At 35.0% G+C, this 11337-nt stretch overlaps 2 protein-coding genes across 2 annotated transcripts; both read right to left on the reverse strand.

Annotated features, from left to right (window-relative positions):
• Positions 1-209: 209 nt before the first annotated feature.
• Positions 210-1148, reverse strand: LOC129514923 (olfactory receptor 1052-like). The gene has a single exon (XM_055333613.1). It carries the CDS (start codon positions 1146-1148, stop codon positions 210-212), a length of 939 nt encoding a protein of 312 aa, XP_055189588.1.
• A 7881-nt stretch (positions 1149-9029) lies between these two features.
• LOC129514881 (olfactory receptor 1052-like) lies at positions 9030-10043 on the reverse strand. The gene has a single exon (XM_055333574.1). The coding sequence runs from the start codon at positions 9966-9968 to the stop codon at positions 9030-9032; it is 939 nt and encodes a 312-aa protein (XP_055189549.1). The 5' UTR covers positions 9969-10043.
• Between the last annotated feature and the right edge of the window lie 1294 nt (positions 10044-11337).

The raw sequence follows: 11337 nt of genomic DNA on the forward strand, positions 1-11337 counted from the left end.
CCTAACAGGACAGAGGAAATGTCTTCCATCCCAGACAGAATGATTGCAGGTATATGTATTATAAATACATGCATAATATATTTAATATATGTCTGTGTGTTTCCAAAAGCCAATAATGAATACCATTTTTCTTCCAACAAATCTCATAGGTATTTAACAATGCACCTGCCTGCAGAATCAATAAACATCCCTTAAAAAAAAATTCATGGTCACTGAGCAAATACTTTTCTCAAAATAATTCTTTTCATTGCTTCTTTGGCCTCTCTATTTCTCACACTGTATATCAGGAAATTTAGGACTGGTAGCAAAAGAGTATAAAACATGGACAAAACTTTGGCTCTATCCCATGGGTAGCTAGAGCTGCTTCCCAGATAAGTAAATATCACTGTTCCATAGAAAAGAGTCACTACTGTGAGGTGAGAAGCACATGTGGAGAACGCTTTATATCTGCTCCTTGTGGAGTGTAACTTCAGGACAGTGAGGAGGATTCCCAGATAAGAACTAACCACTATCAGAAAGGTAGTCACCGATGTTGTGCCAGAGAAGACAATAAATAAAATTTCACTAGATTGGGTGTCAGAACAGGACAGTTGAAAAAGCAGTGGGATGTCACAGAAGTAATGGTTGATGACGTTGGGCCCACAGAAAGACAGGCTGAGCAAGCTGCTCAGGTGGGTGAGTGAGCTAGCAGAACCTACTAGGTAGCAAGCAGTCACCAAGTGGACACAGAATGTGTGGGTCATGAGGCCTTTGTAGTGAAGTGGGCAGCAAATGGCGACATACCGATCATAGGCCATGGCAGCCAGGAGGAAGCATTCGGTGGTCAAGAACATGTTGACGAAGGAATACTGAAGGAGGCAACCATGATAGGAGATGGCTTTCTGTCCTGCTATGTAGTTCACCAACATCTTAGGAATAAAGACTGAGGAATAGCAGAAATCCAAGAAAGCCAACTGGCAAAGGAAAAAGTACTTGGGGGAATGGAGCTGGGCACTTACCCAGATTACTGCGATAATCCAAGCATTGCCCACCACTGTGACGAGGTAGATTGAGAGAAACAGCACGAATAGGGCAGTGTTCAGGTCAGGGTTATCGGTCAGTCCCAGGAGAATGAATTCAGTTACTACACTGACATTTCTGTTGGCCATGTGTGTGTCCCCCCCTTTAGGGGGATCTGCAGGGAACAAGAGAACAATGAAAATAACCAGAGTATGGCCTGGATATATGAATTCAGTCTACTAGCATCTTTAGAAAACTGCATGGTCTTAGTTAACAACATAGTCCACAGGAAATTCAGTTCTCACAAGTGTGAGAAGTCAACCTGATAGGAGACTTTGGTTGACTCAATGTCTCATCAGGGGATATAAACTGACATTACGCATGGTGAGAACCCTGGAAGAATCAAAACTCTTGGAAAGCCTCATAAGTTTAACAGAAAGACTTTAGGAGATGGGGCCCTGGTAACAGTATACTCCAGATTCCAGACCACAAGGCGAGGGCCCTGTATTTTTAGGAAATACATTCCTTAATAAAAAACAAAAAAGCCTCAATATTTAACAGGTAAATTTATGAGATATGTAGCAAAACTACTGCCTGTGACATCTTTTTAATTTAGATAATACACGACACATATTACATAATTTATATATAGATTTATATATATATAGACAATATATACATGATTTGATTTATAGACTAGCCTTAAAAATGGAAAATGAGAATTAGTTATGTCTAGAATAGAGGATGAAAAAAATTCAAACATTTTCTAGTCCTAACATTACTTATTTGTTAAAACTCATTTGTTCTGGGAAGTTGCTCTTTGCTATTCCAACAGATATTTATCATTCCATTTTCTGATTTCCTAGAGTATTTATTACCCAATGGCTTGGATTAGTCCATATCATATTTTTTTTCATTAAGATTAAATCAAGAAGCTTTAATATGTTTTCATCTCTGCAGTCAAAAGGCCTTGAGTCTAATTTCAAAGACTATGCATATACTTTTGGTACATTAGATGATGCATGGATACAGATTTTTATCAAGAAATATATTATTAAATTAGGTTTATTTTAGGCTTTCTCATATAATTCAGAATACATGAAAAATAAGATTATGATAGCTGGTATATTGGGTAAACACTTGATTAAATAATTATTAGGGAAAACTTTCCTTACCACAAGATTTATAGGAATACATAATGCACTGCTATATTTTGGGAGTTTCCAATAAGAGAAATAAATATAGATCACGCTTCACATTAATTTGACAATTGAATCTATTTTCATGAACATTAATTAATATGCTGTTTCACAATTCAGGCTTTGGCAATAATATTTCCCCGATAGTGAATAAAAAGTGAGAATGAGGAGATCCCTGAGTGGCTCAGCGGTTAGCACCTGCCTTCGGCTTAGGGTGCAATCCTGGAGACCGGGGATCGAGTCCCACATCAGACTCCCTGCATGGAGCCTGCTTCTGCCTCTGCCTGTTTCTCTCTCTCTCTTTCTCTCTGTGTGTGTCTCTCATGAATAAATAAATAAAATCTTAAAAAAAAGTGAGAATGACATAGATTTGGATCTGATTCTGTGATACTGTGTTTTTATTCCCAGAGTGATATAAAGTAAGTGAGTAACAATTCAAATGTTGCAAACCTTGGGACAAGACTGTTTTGACCATATCTACATTACTGAGATGCCAGAGGTAAAAAAGAAGAATGAGGTCTTTTTTTGTTCATTTATTTCTTTTTGTTTTTTTGCTGAATTAAACTGTGATTTCAATCTTAAATCCTAGTTTCTAGATTAACTACGATTTTATCTGTTAACCTTCCTCAGGAGATAGCTGTGATAAATAAGAAACTATGTAAAAACTGTCTGGCACACTCCCTAAATGCTTGCTGTATAGTCAAAGTAGAACAACCAAGTGAAACAAAAATTGCATTCTCTATTGACATACTGGACAAATGGCTTTTGACTGAGGTAATTTTTTGGATCTTAGGTTTTGTTTGTTTGTTTGTTTGTTTGTTTGTTTCATTTTGTTTAGATAGTTTTGCCTCCCTTGACTTTGTTTTTATTTTATTTTTTATTTATTTTTTAAAGATTTTATTTATTTATTCATGAAAGACCCAGAGCGAGAGAGAGAGAGAGAGAGAGAGAGAGAGAGAGAGAGAGAGGCAGAGACACAGGCAGAGGAAGAGGCAGGCTCCTCTCAGGGAGCCCGATGTGGGACTTGATCCTGGGACTCCAGGATCATGTCCTGAGCCGAAGGCAGGTGCTCAACCACTGAGCCACCCAGATATCCCGACTTTGTTTTTAAACAAATCAATTTGTTACTTTGACGATTAGTACCCCCTTATGTCACTGATTTCAGCTTTATTGCTTTGATTTTCATTTAATAAGTAGTAATTTTCATCTGGATTGCCTTTCATGCCATTTTTCTTTTACTGTAAAGTCAGTTATATATGATAAATTAACTGAGTTTAGATTCTTTGAATATAAAATTTAGCTCTGATAACAGGGCCAAAAATAACCACTCTCAGATTTAACACAATTTAACAGCTTGTAATAATTAAATTTAAATGTTAAAGAATATCTTTAAATAAATTTACTACTATAATTTACATAATTATATGTAGCTCTAAATAAAGCTACCTGATGAAATAGGGGATGAACTCAATACTTTTTTAAAAGATTTATTTATTTATTTATTTATTTATTTATTTATTTATTTATTTATTTGAGACAGTGAGAGCATGAGTGAAAGGGGTAGAAGGGGACAGAGAATCTCAAGCAGACTCTCCGCTGAGCAGGGAACCCACTCAGGGCTTAATCTCACCACCCTGAGATCATGACCTGAGCAAAAATTGAGTCCGACACTTGACCTGAGCAAAAATTGAGTCCTACACCTAGGAACCCTGAACCCACTAATTATTCTAAGAGAGCTATTTTATGTGATAATGATCTAATTCTATTTCACCTCATTCAGTAATTTGAATGGATTTGAAGCAGATGATTTTTCATCACATTCCATTCATAGCATGTATTAAGAGTTGCCATTTTTGAAAACTGGAGAGGCATGTATAATTCCTTTGTTAGAATACATAAATATAACACCTACCTGGTGTTGAGAGGAAGCTTAGACCTTTCTCTTAGTTTCCTGACTTGTGTTTATATTTGGTTTAGGGTCTTTGGAGGATGAAATCCCCAGTGATTCTGTGATACTGTGTTTCATTAAAAGAGCAAAGAGAGATTTGGGAAAGGTAAGGTCCCAGTGCTGTCTTACCAAATTGTAGCCATTTATGGATTTGGCCATTTCTCAGTTTTAGAGGAAACTGTCACATAAATTCATGTCTCACTTTATGAGGCTCTGCAAATAAACCATCTAAATAAGTGAAAATGAACTCCAGCAGTGTTTATCATTATAATTTACATTATATATAATATCATATATATATATATTTAGTTTTAAAGAGCACTAAGTTACATTTGTTGATGACCATATGCTTCTATATATTTGCATCATTATTGGTAGTAATTATGGAAAATATGCATATATTTCAATCTGAGATAACCCAAAAGAAGTGAAAGCAATCATCAATCACTAGATAGAATTCAAGTGTGTGTGTTCATGCACTAGATTGCCTTTTAATACAAGAGATAATTTACCCAATTAAGACACTAAAATAAACATTAAGTTTAACATTTTTTGTCACTGTGGTCTTTGAACATAAATGTACATTTTAAAAATTCTAGGTTGGCTGCTACTTGAAGGATAGAATGAAAAATATAAAAGGTGGTAAATCAGAGTGAAATGGTGGACATTTATGTTTAGTAACAAAGGGGAGGGGGCAAATAAGAATAAATAAGTCAGTGGTACAGGTCAAATGCAGCCAAACCAACAAATAGCTATACAAGAACAAGGTGTTACAGATTTGCAGTGATTTTAAAGTGAAGCAATGACAAACATTGTATGGTCTCATTCATTTGGGGAATATAAAGGATAGTGAAATGGAATAAAGGGGAAAGGAGAAAATATGAGTGGGGAATATCAGAAAGGGAGACAGAACATTAGAGACTCCTAACTCTGGGAAATGAACTAGGGGTGGTGGAAGGGGAGGTGGGTGGGGGGTGGGGGTGACTGGGTGACAGGCACTGAGGGGGACATTGATGGGATGAGCACTGGGTGTTACGCTATATGTTGGCAAATTGAACACCAATAAAAAATAAATTTATAAATTAAAAAAATACAGGTAACAAAAAAAAATAAAGTGAAGCAATAGTTAAAGAGGCTAACACACAGGGAATGTTATAATAATTTTACTAACAACAGTGTTGTTTTTTCTTTGGCAACCAAATATTAAGTAAGATCCTCATTGGGTTGTTGTTGTTGCTGTTGTTGTTAAATGCCCAATATGGGCAGCCCAGGTGGCTCAGCAGTTTAGTGCCGCCTTCAGCGCAGGGCGTCATCCTGGAGTCCCCGGATCGAGTCCCACGTCCGGCTCCCTGAATGGAGCCTGCTTCTACCTCTGCCTGTGTCTCTGCCTCTCTCTCTCTCTGTGTGTCTCATGAATAAATAAATAAAATCCTAAAAAAAAAAATGCCTAGTATGTTCGAAGCATTTCACCACTATTATCTCTAATCTTTATGCAATTTTATTTAATTAAATATTCTGATCCATATGATTCACATTATACGTGGCCCAGAATAATTAAAGGAATTATCTGAGTTTAGACTTAAGGAAATGGTGGAACAATATCGTAACATAATGATAGTCTGGTGTAAAAATTTGTGTTGCTCTTACTGTTTATTCCATAAAGCCTTTCAATATTTACTAAGGAGTGAACATAATAATGATGGAATTTGAAACCATATTGCATGAAAAATAGTGGGAAAGATAGGAAATATCTAGTGCTAGAAAAATTAGATTCAGGATAATATTCTAATTCAGCAAACAGTGAACATCTGAACAGTCTAAGAATGAAAAGTGAGAATATGTGAATTTTAAGACTTCATAAGATGTATCTAAGAATGATACCTGCTCAAAAGAAAGAGATGGGTCTTGTTTAAATTGAAAAAAAAAGGTCATATTTAATTGGTAAAATTTTAATTAGTTTTATAGAAGAAGGATGACTAACATTGGACCATTTTTAGGGGGGATTCTATATCAGATATCAGGTTCTATATTGATAGGGTTTTGATATGATGAAAATATGCTTCTTAGATATTTATCATCCTGGGAATTACAATTTGTTCACAGGCTGCAATTGACCAAGGACTAGCCTGGGATCAATGTAATCACTATTGTGTTCACAGCACAAAACCAAATTTCAAATCTTAGGAACCATAAATTCATTAAAATAACTTGTTTCTTAATAAACAACAAACATGACCACTGTGCAAATGTACCCACAACTTGTCCAAGCAGTGCTGGTGACTTATTTCCCTGATGAATTAGACCAATTCAAAATCTACAGACATGAAATAAAATAATAATAGTAATAATAACACCTATTTAGATATAAAAGTTATGTTTAGTAAACATCTACTGATTCTGATTTCTCCAAGTGTTGATGTTGAGCAGTAACCAATTTTATGGATGGGTAAATGTATTGGAGCTGAAAGAGCTCATTCTCAATTTTTTTTCCTGATATTTTACATGAAAGTTGAAGAAATAGCATCAGATGTTTCATTCATGAAGTCTTCATTTATTTCTAATTGACTAATTATATTAACCATTTAAGGACATTTGGAATCTGTTCAACCAAGTTGCATTGGCTCTACACACACACACACACACACACACACACACACACACGACGAGGTATATATATGGTAGTACTCATATTATCCATTATATAGAATATATTACTCATTTTCAAATCTTCATCCTATAAATCTGCCATACATCTCTCATTTGTCTCACAATTTAGGAAAGGGATTACTTTTTTCTTATTTGACCATCTAGTTACTGTATATAATAGTTGCTATATATACAATAATACAGCAACTCATTTGTTCAGATGAATTAAAGGTCATCATTAAACATAAACCAATATGGTATTTTTGTTCCACAAAATAACTCTCCTCCATAAATGCCCACTTAGTAAACTGTTATTTTATCTTTATCTTGGCCAGCCCCTTATTTTATGGGGTAAGTATTGTAACAGAATTTAATTTATTTTTCTGAGTTCTAATTATCTGGCTTATATATCATATCATTCCTTGTGTTGATACTCTAGGATATGAGATATTGAATGCTTTTGAAAAAATTGTGAAGAATGATGCAAAATTAGGTTTACTTATTATTATTTTATTTTTTGATTTTTTTCTGAAAATAAAAACTTTAATACAAATTCACTTTTATGAATGCCTTTTATACATAAATGTCACATATATGTAGCCTTAAGGGACCCAAATTCAAGTAATATATTAAATGATCATGGAAAACCATAAAGGTCCATACAAATGTTATGTGATGTTCTTGGGGTTGTTGTTGTTGGTATTATTATTTAATTCTGAAAAGTAAATGTTTAAATGAATTTCTTTGCATGCATATCTAACATAATGAAGATTTCAATTTACTATCTTTATTCACATTTCAATTTGCTGCCTGCAGAGATATTGGAGCCATTCACTCATGAGTTTGGCTGTCACTGAGAGGAAAAAAAAATAGAAGTTTAATCTAGCTTGCCTTGTAAAACCACATATTAATATTTATAGAGTATTCAGCTCTCTCATTGTGCTGCTGAGCCTAGTTGCCTCTTATTATTTTAGTATTTAAAAGAATCTAAAAAAATTAAATATAATTTTATTTGTAAATGGTATTTTCTATAATACTGTTTTGTCCAGATAGGAGACGTTGTAGCAATTTGCAGAGAAGAGATCACTATGGGACAATCAGTACAGACCTGATTTCATCATTATACACTTGTATATATAATTTGAATCAAAGGACAAACAATGGCTTTGCATATTTTCTCTATTTGGAATATATAGCACAGATTTCCTCCTATCTAGAATACCTTCAGGGAATTTCTTGCTTAATGGCTAAAGAAGATTCTGGTAAGATCTTTAATGGAATAAAAGGGGGCGGGGGAAATAGGTTAGGCGCCGCCCCCAGCCCAGGGCGTGATCCTGGAAACCCGGGATCGAGTTCTACCTCGGGCTCCCTGCATGGGGCCTGCTTCTCCTCTGCCTGTGTCTCTGCCTCTCCCTCTCTCTCTGTGTGTCTCTCATGAATAAATAAAATATTTTAAAAAGGGAAATAATTATTAATGACTCCCTAATTTTCTTGGAGGCCTCCTTTCTAAACATGAAGGCAAATTCCTCAGCAAAAATTTTCACTAAGTTTTACTAACCCTTCCACGTGGAGTGGAAGTAAAAGTGTAGCATTCTGTCCTTCAGTTTCATATATAGTAATGGAAACCAAGGAAGGCCACAAATAGGGACATAGTTCAGACTGATCCCTGGGAGTGAAATCACAGAGGCGATCTAGAACCCAAGGTCTTTTTCTGACTATTTTTGAGAATCTGCTTTTATTTTGAAAAATGTCTGGCTAGAAATAATCCAGGCTAATTTCAGAGCATGCATATGCCAGCTTCGTGGATAATTCAAGTACCAGTCCTTTTTGCTTTAAAAGTATTTTACTTATTTTTGTGCTTAATAGAGAGACTGATATAAGAGATATTTTATTACTTATCAATCTTGTTTGTATCTGTCTATTTGTGTGTATGTTTATGCATCTATTTGTATGTGTTCATTTCTACGCATATACAGAAATGAAGGGGACTTCAGCTGTCCAGAGATAAATAGCCTAGATCTTACTATAGTTTTTAAGTTAGTTTGTAAACCATAACCAGATATATGTCCTTTACCTTGTTATTTTTCTAGGCTTTTTCCTTCTGCTATAAAATAGAAAATTCCCATGAAAAAAAACTCCAGGACTCCTTTGGTCTCAAAACTTTAATAAATTTATATAAATATTCTGTTCCAGAGAACTTCTTTGTATGCTATTTCTGGACCACATATGGTGTGAAATTAACAAGGACAATATTTTATTTCGGTAGCTCTTTTTACAGCATCTTTTACTTCCTTGTTTCTCAGGCTGTAAATCATTGGGTTTAACATAGGAATCACCAGGGTATAAAACACAGATACCACCTTTTCTTGTTCTAAGGAATATTGAGAGCTTGGTTGAATGTAACTAAAGCTTATAGAGCCATAGAATAAAGTCACAGCCGTTAAATGTGAAGCACAGGTGGAGAAGGCTTTGTGTCTACCTGCTGCTGAGCGGATCCTCAGGATAGCAGCAACAATGAAGACATAGGAGATCATCACAATCAAGAAAGTGATCATAGCAATAATTCCAGAGAAGATTAAAAGCAACAGTTCATTCATGGATGTGTCAGAACATGACAACTTCAATAGTGGGGGAAGGTCACAGAAGAAGTGACTGATGATATTTGGCCCACAGAAAGACAATTTCACCAAACCAATTGTGTGTGTCAATGAGTTGATTAAGCCTCCTACACATGACCCAAAGACCAGGCCGATGCAAACTATTTTAGTCATAGCCACTGTGTAAAATAAAGGGTTCACAATGGCCATGTAGCGGTCATAAGCCATTGCCGCAAGCAAGAAGCCCTCAGTGGTAAGGAGTGACACAAATAAAAAATACTGCACAATGCATGCAGAGAATGAGATTGTCTCCCGTTCAACAAAGAAGTTCAGCAGCATTTTTGGTGCAAAGACTGATGAATAGCAGGCATCCACAAATGACAGGCAGCTAAGGAAATGATACATGGGTGTTTGGAGTTTGGGAGTTATTTGGATTAGAAAGACCATTCCTAGATTCCCCACCAAAGAAATGGTATAGATCAGCAGGAAAAGCACAAAGAGGACAACTTTCAGTTCAGCACGATCTGTCAGTCCCAAAAGGATAAACTCTGTAACCAATGTAAAATTAACATCAGCCATGGGTATGTATTTCTTGGTACCTGTTAATGATAAAAAAATTGGAGTCAATTGAGAAGAATCATGCCACACTATCAAAACTACTTGGAATCCCTAACTAGCTGTGCAACTTGAGCTGTTGACTTTTCTTTTCTGGTTATTTTACCTATAAAATTAGAAAATTTTAACTAGAAAGCATCTGGTCTCTTCAAGTACTATTTATTAGTCTATTCCAAAAGGATACTCCATGAGTGAAAAAAGAAAACATAAATAAATAAAATCTTTAAAAAAATAAAGTTCTCATTTTGGATTTAATGGCAGCTAATGTCAAATACATCAATAAGAATTAACTGTATTATGGCATTTGAACTGAGAAATTCCACTTATGTCTTCATGTTTAGCTTATATTCTACACTTTTTTTGTAAGTTGGATATGATGAAATACTAAGCCCTAACATCCAAAAACTTTGTGGTTATCCTTAGGAAACAGTTGGAGGCATTAGCTTCCGAGAAGCTAAGTACTGAGCTGGAATGGTAAACATGGCGATCAGCAAGTTATAATTGGCTTTTGGTATCCAATACAAATATCTTACTCAGGAGACTCAGGAAACAAAGTTTTTATACTTTTTCTGATAAAGAGCAAAGTAAACCTATAAAATAAAGCAAATCTATAAAACATACAGATACTTTTTACAATATTTTTTGGATGTTACAACATGTTTCCTCAAATATGCAATGTCTTTTCCATTTAATGCACAACTGTTGATTATTACCATATTTTGTTTGAAAAATAGCTATCTTTTTATATTATATAGAAAATAGAAATAAATATTTTAAATAGTTCACAGTTCTATAGCTTTACCTCTATATATTACAGAGAGATATTTTGATGGCTTCATTATCCTTTCACTTGGAAGACACTATTTCTTTAGTACAGTAGGTATAACTCAGAAACAAGACAACAGAGGATCCCTGGGTGGCTCAGTGGTTTGGTGCCTGCCTTTAGCCCAGGGCATGATCCTGGAGTCTCGGGATCCAGTCCCACATTGGGCTCCCTCCATGGAGCCTGCTTCTCCCTCTGCTAGTGTCTCTGCCTTTCTCTCTCTGTGTCTCTCATAAATAAAGTCTTTTTAAAAACAAAACAATACCATTATAAATTTATTGAAATTGTAAGAAATGAAGTAACTGTTTAGCTTTAGGATTTCTATACTGATGGGTGAGTAATCCCTATGGAAATATGTAATTATGACAGATTGCAATTCATCCTTTAGGGAAGAATATTTTACACTGACTAAAAAATGATTTTTCATTGTTTCAGTAGGCATTGACTAACGATTTTTTTATGTTAATGTAGAAAAAGAAATTGAAGTGTAGGATAAGGGGTGAGAATAAG

Source organism: Nyctereutes procyonoides, unplaced genomic scaffold (assembly GCF_905146905.1).
Source record: "Nyctereutes procyonoides isolate TBG_1078 unplaced genomic scaffold, NYPRO_anot_genome, whole genome shotgun sequence".
NCBI lineage: Eukaryota > Metazoa > Chordata > Mammalia > Carnivora > Canidae > Nyctereutes > Nyctereutes procyonoides.